The sequence below is a fragment of the Scyliorhinus canicula genome, chromosome 6, assembly GCF_902713615.1.
Source record: "Scyliorhinus canicula chromosome 6, sScyCan1.1, whole genome shotgun sequence".
Classification (NCBI taxonomy): Eukaryota; Metazoa; Chordata; class Chondrichthyes; order Carcharhiniformes; family Scyliorhinidae; genus Scyliorhinus; species Scyliorhinus canicula.
This window is the reverse complement of record NC_052151.1, coordinates 38,625,739-38,644,797: the sequence shown is the minus strand read 5'-3', so window position 1 is coordinate 38,644,797 and position 19,059 is coordinate 38,625,739. Positions and strand designations below refer to the sequence as shown.

General features: G+C 46.5%; 1 protein-coding gene across 1 annotated transcript in view; it reads right to left on the bottom strand.

Moving 5' to 3' along the window:
• Positions 1-19,059, bottom strand: part of ak9 (adenylate kinase 9) — a 457,701-nt gene that overhangs the window by 186,813 nt on the left and 251,829 nt on the right. Inside the window, exon 25 of the mRNA XM_038801009.1 lies at positions 7,949-8,091. Within this exon, the coding sequence (XP_038656937.1) occupies positions 7,949-8,091 (143 nt within the window). The remainder of the gene's footprint in view (positions 1-7,948; positions 8,092-19,059) is intronic.

Below are 19,059 nucleotides of genomic sequence, written 5' to 3'. Positions count from 1 at the left end.
AAATCAAGTTATTGTTTCTTTGGCTGACCTGGACATTTTCTTGTGCTTGTGGTATCGATTCTGCCTTAAAAACTGTGTTGCTTCTTTGTCTTGGAGCAAGTATGAATTCGTGAAACTCATTGGGATGACATTTGTTTTGTGTGAACAATGTCCATGTTATGTTTGTACTCTTGCCATTGTTTTTGACTGTTCTGTAACATTGTCCTGTAGTTATAGAGTTGTATCATGTTGTACAGTTTTGTGAGGGCCATGAAAAATCCAGCATGAGTTGAAGGATAGAATGAAATAACATTTATTTACAATAACATATATATACAAAAGCAGCAGCAAGTCCCTTGCTGCTCACTCTCCTCTAGCTAGTTCCAAACTGGCCAGCTTTATTTATGCAGGGAATCTGCTAATGATGTCTCTCCCTACCCCCCCCCCCCGCCCCTCATTGGGGAAGTTCATACTCCCAAAGGATTGTGGGATTGCCATTAGTCCCCAGCCAGTGGTAAGCAGGCAGGTTATAACATACAGGTTGTTGTTTTGTTGTGGTTTCTGTTGTTGGTTTAATTGTTGTTGTTTCTGTTGTGCTCAATGACTGTCCCTAGTGGATAATTTGAGTAATTCTCAAACTTGCCAGTTTCATTGAGCTTTATGGTTTGAGGCATCGTTCTGCCTTTCAAAGTAAAAAATTTGGGTTTTGTAGCTTCAAAACTCTTATTTTAAATTTTCAGGCAGGGATTGATTGAGCATGTGCGATTTTCTTTCATAGTGCGCTCTTTTTGCGACAGTATTTTGCCGGTTTGCGTCTTTTCTGGATGTGCGCATGTGCGTACTTGCTAGAGTGCATGCACGCAAGATAGCTGTTGCTCAAAACGTCCATCTTCTTCACTTTCAATGCTGCCTCTGCCTTGTGGTAAGTGATCGCAGCATTTTCACGGTTTTTACATTTTAGGTAATGATTCTTTGATTGTTCATGAGCAAGGCATTTTTGTATAGCGATTTCTAATGTTAAATCCAGTTCACTCAGTATTTGTTTTCCTGAGGTGCTCATCATTTATGCCCCAAACTATTTGGTCACGAATCTTAGAAACATGCAGCATTAAAACGTTGCAGGATAATGTCAGCAGCTCAAGGTCTGTTGCAAAGCTGTTGAAAGATTCCTCTTTCCTTTGCAATCTCTTTGCATAGATATAGCGCTCAAATATTTCATTTACTTACAGTGCTTACAGTACTTACAGTGGCTATCAAATTTTTTAAGGATTGTTTCATACTTTGTCTTGTCTTTATCTTCTGTGTAGTTAAAAGAGTTGTAGATCTTTATCGCGTATGGACCAGCCATAGTCAGTGAAAGAGCTATTTTTCGAGCATCTGTCACGTTTGTTAAGTCAGACGCTTCGAAATACAGTTGAAATTGTTGTCTAAACAACCACCAGTTAACATTAAGGTTACTGGCGGTCCGGAGGTGACCAGGAGAATGTGTTCTGTTCATCGATGCTGGGAATCATCGAAGGCTTTTTTCCGAAGCTAATGCTTCTGTTGCCGAATAGCTATCTAATTTTCTCTCTAAACGTACTAAATTTTACTAAGTAAATTCAGTAGATACTCCTTGGTAGCATGTTATATTAAATTGCTACTCTTGGTAGCATGTTGCATTACTTGGTTAAAGTAATATTTGTCGTTATTGGTTGCAGATGATCTTGAAGAATACACAAGTCTTCGATGTAAAGTAAACGCATTTATTAAGTAATAATAAAACTAATAAATGGGTTTGACACTCTACTGAACTAACTCGAGAAATAAAGCTATGAGAAATAACTGAATCAACAGTATCTGAACTATAAGTGGTGGTGAGGCTGTGATCTGACTCTGCTACACGACTGCTATCTAACTACTCCTGCGCGGAAAGAGACCAAGATCCTTTAGGAGCTGATATTTATACTGGATCTTGTAATGCCCTCTAGTGATAGTTTTATAGCTAAGTGTTGTGTTTAACCCTTTAGTTACATGTCTGTCTACTACATAGCATTACAAATACGTTAGTATTGGCCCCAGACGGAAGGGATGAGGTTACGGCCTTCATTTTAACTTTGTTCTCATTCAGGACCACTTCAAATCCATAATCCACCTCCCTCCAAGTTTGGCCTAAATGGAAAGCTATCATTACTCCCTGGCTAAGGTTTCTGACTAAAATATTAGGCAAGCCATGCTTAAAGGGGATGCTGTTTTCCTGTGTGTGTTCTACTCATCTTTTCAAAGGAACAGCTTAAGATATTGAACCAGCAGGGAAGATAGTGCCCTATTTTAACCTGACCTCCCCCAACCCAATTAACAGTTTCCATCAGGCAGGCAAAGTTAAAATCTGGGCCAAAGAAACAGAAGTTGGTCACTCAACCATTTGATCCTGTCATTCAAATAGATAATGATTGAACTGAACCTCACCTTTCCCACTTTACTTCATATTCCTTGATGCCAAAAATCTGTCTCGTTAGATCAGTTTTGAAAGCTTCAAGTGAACTAGCATAAACAACCATTGTGAGGGGAGGGGGTGCAGAGGAAGGTGGTTTAGTGGGGGGTAGAGAAACTCTGATTTCAACTCCCTTCAGGTGAAGGATCATAGATTACAGTGCAGTAGAAGACCATTCAGCCATGCCTTTACTGTCTCTTTCATATAGCTATCCAATTTAATCCCACTCCCCTGCTCTTTCTCTAGAGTCCTGTATCTTTACTTTCCAGGAGACACATCCGGAGTGAGACTCATCCAGAGTGGGGATTGAAACTTGGTAATTTGGTGCAGTGAGGTAAATCAGCAAAGGTAAGTGGAAAAACTAATTCTGCTGTTTTTCAGTTAAAAGTGCAGTGTGGAGCTTAGTGTCTGATTGGTTGAAGCTGCCCCCACCCTAATTGCTGAGAGACAGTTATCTGTCAATCACCTGAGGCCTGTTTAGGGGCACATTGTATTCTACTCTTTGAAGTTAAGGTATTTTTTGAGTCATCGGTTAGCTGAGGTCTGTATAAAAGACAGACAGACAGCGCACACAGTAAGCTAGCACTTTTCCAGGAGACACATCCGGAGTGAGACTCATCCAGAGTGGGGATTGAAACTTGGTAATTTGGTGCAGCGAGGTAAATCGGTGCAGAGTGTGAGGAGGTGCTTTTTAACGCTGGTAAGTGACTGGTAAGTAGTCTCTCTTTTTCTTTTCATTGTCTAATTTATTTATTTTTATTTTGAAATTCTAGTTGTTTTAGTTTACCAAGGGTTTAAGACATGGCAGGAGATCCCAGACCCATGTCATGCTCCTCGTGTGCGATGTGGGAGCTCAGGGACACGTCCACTGTCCCTGGCTCCTTCACGTGCAAGAAGTGTGTTCAGTTGCAGCTCTTGTTAGACCGCTTGACGGCTCTGGAGCTGCAGATGGACTCACTTTGGAGCATCCGCGATGCTGAGGAGGTCGTGGATAGCACGTTTAGCGAGTTGGTCACACCGCAGGTGATGGTTACTGAGGGAGATAGAAAATGGGTGACCAAAAGAAAGAGCAAGAGTAGGAAGGCAGTGCAGGTGTCCCCTGCGGTCATCTCCCTGCAAAACAGATATACCGCTTTGGATACTGTTGAGGGAGATAAGAACATAAGAACTAGGAGCAGGAGTAGGCCATCTGGCCCCTCGAGCCTGCTCCGCCATTCAATTAGATCATGGCTGATCTTTTGTGGACTCAGCTCCACCTTCCGGCACGAACACCATAACCCTTAATCCCTTTATTCTTCAAAAAACTATCTATCTTTACCTTAAAAACATGTAACGAAGGAGCCTCAACTGCTTCACTGGGCAAGGAATTCCATAGATTCACAACCCTTTGGGTGAAAAAATTCCTCCTAAACTCAGTCCTAAATCTACTTCCCCTTATTTTGAGGCTATGTCCCCTAGTTCTGCTGTCACCCGCCAGTGGAAACAACCTGCCCGCATCTATCCTATCTATTCCCTTCATAATTTTATATGTTTCTATAAGATCCTCCCTCATCCTTCTAAATTCCAACGAGTACAGTCCCAGTCTACTCAACCTCTCCTCATAATCCAACCCCTTCAGCTCTGGGATTAACCTAGTGAATCTCCTCTGCACACCCTCCAGCGCCAGTACGTCCTTTCTCAAGTAAGGAGACCAAAACTGAACACAATACTCCAGGTGTGGCCGCACTAACACCTTATACAATTGCAACATAACCTCCCTAGTCTTAAACTCCATCCCTCTAGCAATGAAGGACAAAATTCCATTTGCCTTCTTAATCACCTGTTGCACTTGTAAACCAACCTTCTGTGACTCATGCACTAGCACACCCAAGTCTCTCTGAACAGCGGCATGCTTTAATATTTTATCGTTTAAATAATAATCCAGTTTGCTGTTATTCCTACCAAAATGGATAACCTCACATTTGTCAACATTGTATTCCATCTGCCAGACCCTAGCCCATTCACTTAACCTATCCAAATCCCTCTGCAGACTTCCAGTATCCTCTGCACTTTTCGCTTTACCACTCATCTTAGTGTCATCTGCAAACTTGGACACATTGCCCTTGGTCCCCAACTCCAAATCATCTATGTAAATTGTGAACAATTGTGGGCCCAACACGGATCCCTGAGGGACACCACTAGCTACTGATTGCCAACCAGAGAAACACCCATTTATCCCAACTCTTTGATTTCTATTAATTAACCAATCCTCTATCCATGCTACTACTTTACCCTTAATGCCATGCATCTTTATCTTATGCAGCAACCTTTTGTGTGGCACCTTGTCAAAGGCTTTCTGGAAATCCAGATATACCACATCCATCGGCTCCCCGTTATCTACTGCACTGGTAATGTCCTCAAAAAATTCCACTAAATTAGTTAGGCATGACCTGCCTTTAACGAACCCATGCTGCGTCTGCCCAATGGGACAATTTCTATCCAGATGCCTCGCAATTTCTTCCTTGATGATAGATTCCAGCATCTTCCCTACTACCGAAGTTAAGCTCACTGGCCTATAATTTCCTGCTTTCTGCCTACCTCCTTTTTTAAACAGTGGCGTCACGTTTGCTAATTTCCAATCCACCGGGACCACCCCAGAGTCTAGTGAATTTCGGTAAATTATCACTAGTGCATCTGCAATTTCCCTAGCCATCTCTTTTAGCACTCTGGGATGCATTCCATCAGGGCCAGGAGACTTGTCTACCTTTAGCCCCATTAGCTTGCCCATCACTCCCTCCTTAGTGATAACAATCCTCTCAAGGTCCTCACCTGTCATAGCCTCATTTCTATCAGTCGCTGCATGTTATTTGTGTCTTCCACTGTGAAGACCGACCCAAAAAACCTGTTCAGTTCCTCAGCCATTTCCTCATTTCCCATTTTTAAAACTCCCTTCTCATCCTCTAAAGGACCAATATTTACCTTAGCCACTCTTTTTTGTCTTATATATTTGTAAAAACTTTTACTGTCTGTTTTTATATTCTGAGCAAGTTTACTCTCATACTCTATCTTACTCTTCTTTATAGCTTTTTTAGTAGCTTTCTGTTGCCCCCTAAAGATTTCCCAGTCCTCTAATCTCCCAGCAATCTTTGCCACTTTATATGCTTTTTCCTTCAATTTGATACTCTCCCTTATTTCCTTAGATATCCACGGTCGATTTTCCCTCTTTCTTCCGTCCTTCCTTTTTGTTGGTATAAACCTTTGCTGAGCACTGTGAAAAGTCGCTTGGAAGGTTCTCCACTGTTCCTCAACACCTTGGGTCACTGATGCAGGTGCACCTTCAACTTACGCTGACCGCACTGCACGTATGCAAACCTCCCCGGAACAGCCAATCAGAAGCTCTGCTCTGCTGCCCCCTGCTGGATGCTTGACTTCCGTCGAACACCTTGGGTCACTGATGCAGGTGCACCTTCAACTTACGCTGACCGCACTGCATGTATGCAAACCTCCCCGGAACAGCCAATCAGAAGCTCTGCTCTGCTGCCCCCTGCTGGATGCTTGACTTCCGTCGAACACCTTGGGTCACTGATGCAGGTGCACCTTCAACTTACGCTGACCGCACTGCACGTATGCAAATCTCCCCGGATCAGCCAATCAGAAGCTCTGCTCTGCTGCCCCTGCTGGATGAGCCCTTATCAAGCCTCACCGAACTGACCTGACAAGTCGTAGCCCCATCCCCCACTTGACCTCCGTGAACTAGCCTACTTCCCAGCGCTAGTAATATGACCGCCCCACCCCAGATCCCACCTATTCCTTAACCATCACGGTTGTTTCTGCCCAAGCTTGCCCTTCCAACTAATCCACTTCCCCACCCATATTAAGGAAAAGCCTTCAACAAAGGGAAGACACCCTCAGAAGGATATTTAGGAAAGCAGAACAGAGGAAATGCCCCAATCCAAACGTCTCTACCAGTACCCCAACTCAATTTGTAACAACATGACATGAACAATAAAACAGTAAAATAGTAAAGCCCCAACCATTCAACAGTCCAACCGTATCCCACAAACCATGGCCAGTCCATGACCTCTGATAAAGTCCTCAGCCTGCTCCGGAGTTTCATAATAAAGGTACTTTGAGTCAAACATGACTCTTGGCTTTTTTGCTTAAACCCATCCCAAACCGCACTCCTCGACTGAATAGGGCAGTCTACACCTTATTTAAGGCTGCCCGTCACTTTATCAATTCCGTGCCGATGTCTTGGTAACTTCTTACCAAGTTACCATCCCAGTTGATGTATCAGGCTTTCTTGGCCCATTCCAGGACCCGTTCCTTCCTTTGGAAGCTGTGAAACCGAATGATTGCCGCTTGAAGTCTTCTGCCTCAAGACCCTGTGTGCCCTCTCTAGCTCTGGCGCAGCAAATACCTAACCGCTCAACAGCAGAGAAAACTTTGCAGCAAAGTATTTGGTCAGTCTTGAGCCTTCAACTCCCTCCAGTGGACCCACGTGCCTCAGGTTCATGTGCCTGGACCAGTTTTCCATATCACCCAGTTTAGCCTTGAGGCCTTTATTCCTGTCTCCAAGGATTGCCATTTCGGTCTCCAGTTACGTGAGTCAGTCTCTGTGTGAGGTAAGGCCTCCTCCACGCCCTTCAGATATTCCGACTATTCGCCTACCGCCTTAGTCATCTTGTTCAGCTGCTCCTGACCGGGCCCAAACTCTCCTCCACAATAGTTTTAAATGATGCCTTCAATTCCTGGCTATGCCTCTGGAAACGTCCATCCATTTCTCCACCAAATTTCTTTAACTCTTTTACCATCACTCCCTCCATCATGTCGAGAGTGACGGGCATGACCGCTTCCCCCATCATCTTTGATGAATCATTGCTTCAGTTCGGTACCTGAAATTTCACAACTCCGCCCCTGTTGATGTTGATTTTGACATCGCCTGATTTCCAGCTGTTTGGCTGCTCTGTTGTTTTAGGGGTAGTGAAAGACCATAAGACATAGAAGCAGAAGTAGGCCATTCAGCCCATCAAGTCTGCTCTGCCATTCAATGAGATCATGATTGATATGATAATCCTCAATTCCACTTTCCTGTCTTATTACTATAACTCTTGATTCCCTTACTGATTAAACATTGGTCTATGTCAGTATGGAATATACTTAACAAAAGGTTTTCATGTTTCTCCCTGACACAATCTCATCAGACCAAAAATTAACAGAGTATATAATTAATTTGATTTCTCAACATAAAACCTAGATGTTTTCCTATTCTGGATCAGGAATCAATGAAAATTCTTCTTAAAACAATCTGCTGTAGTCATCATAATTTTTCCATACAGATTTTCTATAACTCAAAATCAAATCAAATTAATGTTTGTTTTGCTGATAATCAAGTAATTCAACTAATGGCGAGCTGATGCAACTCAATATGCAATTTATTAAGTGCCCCAAAATAAGTTTATGTATCAAGTTACATAACGGTATTAAAATAAATGTACAATTGTAGCGTGTACTTACTTCTTCTTCCTCCCCTTCCTCTTCCTCCTCCTCCTCTTCTTCTCCTGCTTCCTCAACTGCTTCATCTGCCATTGCTTCAGCGTCTTCTTCTTCTTCATCTAGGTCTGCACCAGATAATTCCCAGCCATAATACTTGAAGGGTTCTGCCAGAGTTTGTATACCAAATAAATTGAAAGTTAATAATGTTTTCATGCAACGTTAATATTTCATGTATAATAGTGGTTGGACTTTCTCAAACAAATTCCATAGTTGTGTATGTGATAATATTCTAAGAGTAACATGAGAACTGAATATATTCAATAAATTGATTTCGACAGGACTTTTTCTGCAAGATGCAAAAGGACTCTAAAGGTTTTTGATTGAAATTTCATAGACCTGTTCGAAAAACTGAAGTCCAAGAGATTAAAGTGGCAGTGGCAGCTGGGAAAATAAATTAGCTGAGAGACAGAAAGCAGAAAATTGCAGTGAAAAGGTGTTTTACGTATTGGATAAAAGTATAGAGTGATGTCCCTCAGGCATTGGTATAATGCCCTTTCTCATTATCAATTTAGTGATTTTTGATATTAGTGATCTGGACTTGGATATAAAGGGAACAAGGTCAATATTTAAAGATTATATGAAAAGCTTGGAAATATGGTAAACAGGAAGATAACTAGCATACTTCAGAAGTACATAAACTGGTGGCATGGGCAGGCAATTGGCAGAATAAAATCCAATTTGGAGAAGTGTTGAGGAAAAATGCGAAGCAGTGTAAATTAAATGATACAATTTAAAGAACAAAGAGAACTGCGGCAGGATTCTCCGATTCTCAGACTAAAGGCGTTATCTTCCCAAAAGGGAACAAAGAGCTCAAGCGAGCATGTTTGGCCACGTGTTTCCCGTCAGTCGCAGTGCCCAGAAACACATGGCTATTCAATGCAACTCACATTGAATAAGGGGCCTAAACGGGAAGCTGAGGTTGTAAAAAGCCCCAGGTGGCACTGTCAGGGTACCCAGTGAGCACCAGCAGTGCCAAGGCACCACCCTACCCAAAGAGCATGCAGCTGGGGGCCTCCGATCCACTTGGAGACTCCCACGAGTGCCTTCTTTTTTTTAATCATAGAATTTACAGTGCAGAAGGAAGCCATTCGGCCCATCAAGTCTGCACCAGCTCTCTTTTTAAAGAGCACACTACCCAAGCCCACATCTCCACCTTATCCCCATAACTCAGTAACCCCACCTAACACTAAGGGCAATTTTGAACATTAAGGGCATTTTAGCATGGCCAATCCACCTAACCTGCATATCTTTGGACTGGGGGAGGAAAGTGGAGCATCCGGAGGAAACCCACGTACACACGGGGAGAATGTGTAGACTCCGCACAGACAGTGAACCAAGCCGGGAATCGAACCTGGGACCCTGGAGCTGTGAAGCAATTGCGCTAACCACCATGCTTTTGTGCTTGTTTGGTCCCCGTTTGTGGGGACCAGTACCAAATGGCGCTCATCTGAGGTTGGGGCAGCACGGTAGCACAAGTGGACAGCACTGTGGCTTAACAGCGCCAGGGTCCCAGGTTCAATTCCCCGCTGGGTCACTGTCTGTGCGGAGTCTGCACGTCCTCTCCCTGTCTGCGTGGGTTTCCTCCGAGTGATCCAGTTTCCTCCCACAGTCCAAAAATGTGCAGGTTAGGTGGATTGGTCATGATAAATTGCCCTTAGTGACCAAAAATGGTTAGGAGGGGTTATGGGTTACGGGGATAGGGTGGATGTGAGGGCTTAAGTGGGTCGGTGCAGACTCATTGGGCCGAATGGCCTCCTTCTGCACTGTATGTTCTATGTTCTTGTTCTATGTCCCCGAGGTGAAGGGATTGAATCCCAAAGGCTCAGGTACCTTGGGAATCTGCATATTAGATTAAGGCTCATGGCCGTGGTCCAATATGTAGATTTGCCAAAAACTGACCCGCCTTGAACAACATCCATACAACCTGTGGCCCGAAGCCAACAGTGGGCAGTCAGCGACGTGCGCAGCTGCATGGCTGCCTTGCAGGCTGCTGCAATGGTGTTCCCTGCCCATCCACTCTGACCCCACCTGCAGACTTTAGTTGTGGTCTTTTTTGAGATACTGAAACAAATTGGTTCCAGGGAGCTGACATTTTTCCAACAGCTCCTCAAAACTATCAAACCTTCCCTCCACAAACCTATCCAGACCCTTCCCTGTCATAATATACACATCAGTATATGATGGTACAGAGACACACACTGCAAGACCGATCAACACACACAACACAGCAGCCAATCACCAGTTAGGGCACGGTCACTATAAAGCCAGAGGGCACTAGTTTTCCCGCCCATTTGGGATGCAGCCTCTGAGACAGACAGAGCCCACAGTCAGTAGCACAAACATCCACCATGTGCTAGCAGTATAGGCTGGTCAGGTTAGGCATAGGTCTTCAGTCAATCTAACATAGTGTCGACCCACAGTGCCAGTATGTTTAACAGCTCTTAGTTAAATAAAATAGAGTTGTATTTCTACAAGTGTTGGCAGCCTGTTTATGTTACTTTTAAGGTAAACACAGTCTCCACAGATCCAGAGTACCCAACACATCATGGTACCAGTACGTGATGTTAAGAGTTTAATAGACCTACCTTCAAGTAATCTGCCTTCGATCAGCAATCAGCCATCCTGTAGTATGGACAGCGTCCGCCCCCCCACCGCCGCTCCGCATCACCGGCAACCTCGGTGCAAACTGGAAAATCTTGAAACAACGATTCCAGCTGTACCTCGAAGCTACAGACCTGGAAGCTGCTTCAGACGGCAGGAATATTGCTCTCTTCCTCTCCACGGCCGGGGACCACGCCATTCATATCTTCAAATCTCTCACTTTCGCTGAAGGTGAAGACAAGTCCAAGTTCAAGACAGCCTTCCTCAAATTCGACAGTCACTGTGACATCAAGGTAAATGAAAGTTTTGAGCGCTATGTCTTCCAACTGCATTTGCAGGGTAAGGATGAACCTTCTCAGTCTTTCCTCATCCACCTTCACATCCTCGCGCAGTCCTGTAATGACGGCTCCACCTCCGACTCTGACTTGATTCCGGACCTTGACACCGAGGACTCTAACGCACCATTTCGGATGGGCATCATCACCAAACACAAGATGCCCCCGAAGACAAAAGTCAAGTCTCTCCCAATATTCAGCATTGATCCGGACGACGAGTGGTGTGCCACCCTCACGGTCAACCGATCCCGCATCCGATTCCGCCTGGACACCGGTGCGTCAGCCAACCTCATTGCGCGGTCTGACCTCGAAAGCCTCCATGTCAAGTCTACCATCCTGCCATCAGCCTGCCAGCTTCTGGACTATAATGGTAATGCCAATGCTGCCAGTGGCCCTTGCCAGCTTGAAGTGTCGTACCGGTCATTAAAGGCTAACCTGCCATTCGAAATAGTGGGATCCACTAAAGCCTCCCTGCTGGGTGCTCAGGCATGCAAACTCCTAAACCTTGCCCAAAGGGTTCACTCCCTGTCACCCGCTGATGTTTCCGCATCTCCGGATGCTGACTTTCGGACACAGCTGAACGCCATCATCAATCGATACCACGGTGTATTCGAGGGTATGGGCACACTCCCATACACTTATAAAATCTTGTTAAAACCAAATGCCACGTCTGTGGTGCACGCACCTCGCAGGGTACCAGCACCCCTCAAGGACCACTTCAAGCAGCAGCTGTAGGACCTCCAGGACCAGAGCGTAATTTCAAAAGTTACGGAACCGACTGACTGGGTCAGCTCAATGGTATGCGTGAAAAAACCATCCAGCGAATTACGTATATGTATTGATCCCAAGGACCTCAACCACAATATTATGAGAGAACACTATCCCATTCCAAAGCGCGAAGAACTCACCTGCGAGATGGCTCGCGCCAAATTTTTCACCAAGCTAGACGCATCCAAGGGGTTCTAGCAGATCCAACTCGACGCATCCAGTCGGAAGCTCTGCACCTTTAACACCCCATTTGGCCAGTATTGTTACAACCGGATGCTGTTTGGCATCATCTCTACATTGAAAGTGTTCCACAGAATTATGGAACAGATGATGGAGGGCATCGAAGGTGTTCGCGTATATGTGGACAACATAATCGTCTGGTCTACCACCCCGCAGGAGCATATTGATCGCCTCCAATGCGTCTTCCGAAGAATCCATGAGCATGGCCTCTGCCTCAACAGGGCCAAACGCTCCTTTGGTCAAACAGAAATTAAATTCCTCGGAGAACACATCTCACAGTTTGGCGGCAGCCAGATGCTGACAAGGTATCTGCCATTAAGGACATGAAGACACCGGAGGACAAGAAGGCGGTCCTCCGCTTCCTGGGCATGGTCAATTTCCTGGGGAAATTCATCCCTAACCTCGCCTCCCACACTATAGCTCTCAGGAACCTGGTCAAGAAGACGACATAGTTCCAATGGCTCCCCGCCGACGAACAAGAATGGCGGGAACTCAGGGCGAAGCTGACCAAGGCCCCATTGTTGGCATTTTTTGATCTGGCCAAAGAAACAAAGATTTCCACGGATGCTAGTCAGTCCGGCATTGGAGCAGTGCTCCTTCAACGTGATGATGCCTCCTCATGGGCTCCTGTCGCATACGCATCACGTGCAATGATGCCCACCGAACAGCGCTATGCGCAAATTGAAAAAGAGTGCCAGGGCCTTCTTACCGGAGTCATCAAATTCCATGACTATGTCTATGGACTCCCAAAGTTCACAGTCGAGACAGACCACAGGCTACTGGTCAATATCATTCAAAAATACCTTAACGACATGACTCCGCGCCTGTAGCGCATTCTCCTTAAACTCAGGCGTTACGATTTCGAACTCGTCTACACCCCGGGCAAGGAGCTCATCGTCGCTGATGCACGCTCTCGATCTGTCACCACACCCTGCAACCCAGCGGGCTTCGTGTGCCAGGTTGATGCTCATGTGGCATTCGCCGCATCCAATCTTGCCGCCACGGATGAACGACTCATCCAGTTTCATCGTGAGACAGCCAACGATCCCCTGCTCCAACGTGTCATGCGCCACCTGACAGACGGGTGGCTCGAGGGCCAATGCCCTGAATTCTATAATGTTAAAGATGACCTAGCGGTGGTAGATGGAATTCTACTCAAGTTGGACAGGATCGTCATCCCGTACAGCATGCACAACCTCGTCCTTGAGCAGCTCCATGAGGGCCACCTGGGAGTGGAGAAATGTCGCCGGAGGGCCCGTGAGGCAGTGTACTGGCCTGGAATTAACGAGGACATAGCTAATGCCGTGCTCAACTGCCCAACATGCCAGCGATTCCAGCCTGCTCAGCCAAGGGAAACCTTGCAACCCCATGAGTTGGTCACGTCCCCCTGGACCAAAGCGGGCATCGACCTGTTCCGTGCGCTTGACCTCATTGTGGACTATTTCTCGAACTACCCGGAGGTAGTTAGGCTGCACGACCTCACCTCAACTGTGGTAATTTGTGCGTGTAAGGAAACCTTCGCTCGCCATGGCATCCCGCTCACGGTCATGTCCGACAATGGCCCGTATTTTGCCAGTCAGGAGTGGTCCAATTTTGCCAAATGATACAACTTCACACGTTACGTCCAGTCCCCATTACCCCTAACCCAATGGCAAAGCAGAAAAGGGGGTGCACATCGTAAAACGACTCCTGTGCAAGGCGGCTGATGCAGGATCCAATTTTTACCTTCGCCTGCTTGCTTACAGATCCGCTCCATTGTCCACCGGCCTGTCACCGACTCAATTACTGGTGAATCGCACACTGTGGACGACTGTGCCAGCCATTCATGTCCCGGACTTGGACAACGTTCCAGTCCTTCGCCGAATGCAGCTATCCCGGGCCCAACACAAATATTCCTACGACGTCCATGCCACAGATCTCCCTGATCTGGTTCCTAATGACGATGTCCGTGTCCAACTTCCAGATGGTGGCTGGTCCGCCACTGCTGTGGTGCTCAGACAAGTGGCCCTCAGGTCATTTTTGGTTCGTCTACCAGACAGTTCTCTTCTGCGCCGAAATAGGCGGGCACTACGCCTCCTTCTTTGCTCGCCACAAGATCCGCAGGTCCTGCCTCGCCATCACGATGAACCCATTACGGACTTTGCAGATCTCCCTTTCACTCTGCCACCCTCTTGAGTCTGACACAGTCCCGCCCATTCCAGAACAGGCGGCTCCTGACCCACCCTTGAGGCGGTCAATCAGAATTCGTCGCCCACCTCAGAGACTAAATTTATGAACTGCCTGAATTCATGGACTCTCTGAACTCATGAACTGATTGTTTTGTTGCCCTGTTTGATTAACTCACTGGTTTGTCCATACTGTTGTTCTAGTTGTTTTTGAGTTAAATACTGTCCATCTGCACTCGACACCTTCCAATGTAAATATCTTAAGAGTTTCTGTACATAGTCTTGTAAATATGCTCACATATGCCACATGTAGTTAGGAACATTCACATCATACATTATTTATTGCCATGAACACACATTTTTTTTTAAAAAGTGGGGATGGCATAATATACACATCAGTATATGATGGTGCAGAGACACACGCTGACTGACACACTGCAAGACCAATCAACACACACAACACAGCAGCCAATCACCAGACAGGACACGGTCACTATAAAGCCAGAGGGCACTAGTTTTCCCGCTCATTCGGGATGCAGCCTCTGAAACAGACAGAGCTCGCAGTCAGTAGCACAAACATCCACCATGTGCTAGCAGTATAGGCTGGTCAGGTTAGGCATAGGTCTTCAGTCAATATAACATAGTGTCAACCCATAGTGCAAGTATGTTTAACAGCTCTTAGTTAAATAAAATAGAGTTGTACTATTACAAGTGTTGGTAGCCTGTCTGTGTTACTGCTAAGGTAAACACAGTCTCCACAGATCCAGAGTACCCAACACATCATTCCCCTGCCATGACCTAAATGTTGGGTCCAAGCCCGTCCGCACAAAGTGATGATTAGGCAGCACAGTGGGTAGCACTGATGCTTCAAGTGCCAGGGTCCCACGTTTGATTCCCACTTGGGTTACTGTCTGTGCGAAGTCTGCACGTTCTCTCCATGCCTGCATAGGGTTCCTGAGGTGCTCCGGTTTCCTCCCACAAGTCCCGAAAGATGTGCTGTTCGGTGAGTTGGACATTCTGAATGCACCCTCTTGTGTACACGAACAGGCGCCGGAATGTGGGGGCCAGGGGATTTTCACAGTAACTTCACTACAGTGTTAATGTAAACCTACATGTGAGACTTATAACGATTATTATTACATATAGGAGCCATCAACGGCATGCAACTATGTTTAAAGTGCTGTCTGAACTGATTCCAGATTCTAATGGTGGACACTACCATAAAATCACTTAGGTGCAGAAGGAGGTAATTCGGCCCATCAAGTCTGCAGCACCCCTCTAAAAGAGCACCCTACCTAGGCCCATGTCCCCACTCTATCCCCATAATCCGATAACTCCGCCTAACCTTTTGGAAACTAAGGGGCAATTTTATCAAGGTCAATCCAACTAACCTGCACCTCTTTGGATTGTGGGAGCAAACCGAAGCACCTGGAGGAAACCCACCTCTTTTACTTCCCCTTCTGTCCTCTCTAAAACAATGATATCCCGGAACATTAAGCTGCCAGTCCTGTCCCTCCTTTAACCATGTCTCTGTGATTGCAATTGCATCATAGTTTCATGCAGTAATCCCGGCTTTCAGTTCATCTGTTTTACCTGTTATAATTCTTGCATTGAAGCAAACCGCCCTCCAGATCTACAGTCCCGCTGAGCCCTGCAGCTACCCTTTGCCTGCTCCTACTCTACACTATGTTTATCTCAGTCTCACTTTTCTCCCCAGTCTCTACACTTACTGGCCTATTCCGGTTCCCACCCCCCTGCCAATTACTTTAAACCCTCCCGAACAGCACCATTCTCGGGTCTTAAAGGAAGTAGCAGTGGAGATAGAGGATCCATTGGTTATAATATTCTAAAATTCCCTGGATGCAGGTAAGGTTCCAGTTGATTGGAAAAATGCTAATGTAACACCCTTATTCAAAAAGAGAGGGAGACAGAAAGTAGGAAAGCATAGACCAGTTAGTTTTACATCTGTCATTGGGAAATTGTTATTAGAGAAGTAATAACAAGACATTTGGAAAGTCAAAATGCAATCCATCAGAGTCAGCATGGTTTTATAAATTGTGTTTGACTAATTTGGTAGACTTCTTCGTAGATGTAAAAAGCCAAGTGGACAATGGGGATCCCGCAGATGTAGTATATCTGGACTGCCAGAAGGCATTTGATAAGGCGCTACACAAAGGTTTAATACACAAGATAAGACCACATGGGATTCGGGATGATTTATTCACTTGGATAGAAGACTGGCTAACTAACAAAGGGCAGAGAGTCGGGATAAATTGGTCTTTCTTTGGTTGGCAAGATGGACTTAGTGGAGTGCCACAGTGTTCGGTACTCGGGCCCTAACTATAAAAATATATATATTAATGACTTAGATGCATGGATAGAAAGTACTATAGCCAAACTTGGGTGTTCCCATCCCAGGAGTACATCTGCCCCACTGACTACCCATAACTCCCACTGATTGCAGAGGCCTCTGGCCCCGCACTGAAGGCTATTGCTAATTGAGAATTAGCAATCGCAGGTAAGTGAACACTTCACACATCCCAAATGGATCCTCGTGGGTGGTGTACCATGTGGCATGTGGGGCCTATTGTCTAGCATCCCAATCAGACCATGATGCCTGGTCACTGAGCCTGAAGTCTGCGAGAGCAACAGCCAACATCTGAGCACCCAGGGGTTGGGCCCCAGGACCAGTGACATTTCGGCAACCAGAGGGTGGCATGTGCACCAGGGAGGGAAGCAGAGCATGGCCCAGGTAACGTTACATGCAAGTGTCTGGGGTACAGGGTGTGGTGTCCGGTAAATACGGGCCCCCGCTGCGGCCAGAAGTGCGTGGGCAGGGAGTGTTGGATGGCAGGAGATAGGGAGAGCAATGGGGGAATGGAGGGTCCCAGGATAGAAAACACTGCTGGTTGTCAGTCTCACACCCTCTCCAAATTCCTTGCAGATGTTGCAGGGGCTGGTTTAGCACACTGGGCAAAATCGCTGGCTTTTAAAGCAGACCAAGGCAGGCCAGTAGCACGGTTCAATTCCCGTACCAGCCTCCCGAACAGGCGCCGGAATGTGGTGACTAGGGGCTTTTCACAGGAACTTCATTTGAAGCCTACTCGTGACAATGAGCGATTTTCATTTCATTTCATATGCAATGTTTTCCTGAGAACAGAGGAGGCTAAGGGGTGACTTAATTGAGGTGTACAAAATTGTGAGGAGCCCAGACTGGATAGACAGGAAAGACTTGTTTTCACTAGCTGAGGGGTTGATTATCATAGAATCAGAGAATCATAGAATCTCTACAGTGCAGAAGGTGGCCATTCAGTCCATCAAGTCTGCACCGATGCTTGGAAACAGTATCCTACTTCGGCCCAAGCCCGACACTATTTTCGTAACCCAGTAACCCCCTTCATCTTTTTGAACACTAGGGGCAATTTAGCATGGCCATCCACTGAACCTGCACATCTTTGGACAATGCGAGGAAACCAGAGCACCAAGAGTAAAACCACGCAGACACCTGGAGAAAATGAAAACTCCTCACAGACAGAGGGCATAGATTTAAAGAGGTTGAATTAGAGGGGCATGAGGAAAAACCTTTTCACCCAGAGGGTAGTGGATGCTTGGAATTTGCCGCCTAAGTTAGTGATTGGGGTTGAAATGTTCAACTAATTTAAAAGGTACCTGGATCTGGACCTTAAGTGCTGCAACCTGCATGGCAACCATGTGCTATAAAATGGGATTAAAATAAGTCATTAGTTTTTTTCTTTTTTGGCCTGCGTAGCGTAGACATGATGGGCTGAATGGCCTCCTTCTGCATCATAACGTTTCTTTGATTCTACGGAATGTGGATATCACTGGCAAGGACAGCATTTGTTGTCCATTCCGAATTGCCCTTGAGAAAGTAGTGATTACCCATTTTCTTGAACCTCCGGTGTGCAGGTCCAACTGAGTAGCTTGCTAGACTAATTCAGTGCATAGTTAAGAGTTACCCACATTGCTGTGAGTCGGGAGATGCATGTAGACCATGTAAGGATGTCTTGCTTCAATTGTATAGGAGCTTGGTTAGACTGCACTTGGAGTATACTGCGTGCAGTCTTGGCCCTCTTACATCAGAAAATATGGCCGAGGTACTCCGAGCCTCCGCGTCTTAATCGCGCTTGGCGCGGGGACGGAGAAGTGGGCGTCGGACCCGCAATCGGGTACGACGCTGGGACACGAATCTCTGGCGACCGGAGAATCGGCACCAGTCGCGCACGCGGGGTCGACGCAGCGACGGTCAGGGGTCGTTGAAAGAGGCCCCCGTGGCAATTCTCAGCAGTCGACCGGCTGAGTTCCTGCTGGCGTGGTTCACTTATGGTTCCACCCGGCGGGAGCTTGGTGTCGCGGCTGCGGTGGCTGTCCTGGTGGGAGGCGGGGGATCAGTCTCCGCAGGGGCCTCAACGACGACCAGGCCCACGATTGGGGACTAACGAACGGCGGGCATGCGCTATCTGGGAGGGGCCTACCTTCTTCCCGCGCCGACCCGTTGTGTGGGTCCACCATGTCGCACGCCACCGCACACATGCACGGATCTGCGGCCAGCATGCAGGGCCGCGTATCGGCGGCTGGAGCAGCGCGGAGCACTCTGGCACCGTGCTGGCCCCCTGTGGGCCATGGAATTGCTGGGCCAAGAGACCCGTTGATGCCACCTTGAAACACTCCGGTGTTTACGCTGGCACCAACACTTAGCCGTGTTTTTGGAGAATCCCGGCCAATGTATTGTCATTGAGGAAGTGCAACAAACAGGAAGTGCCTGTTCCGGATATGGCTAGACTGGTGAGAGATTTGGTAAACTGGGCCAGTATTCTCCAGAGTTTTGGAGAATGAAAGGTGATCTCATTGAAACGTACAAAATACTTAAAGGAATAGGCAGGGTAGAGGCAGGTAAGATATTTCCCTTGGTTGGGGAGTCTGACACAAGGGAGTACAATTTCAA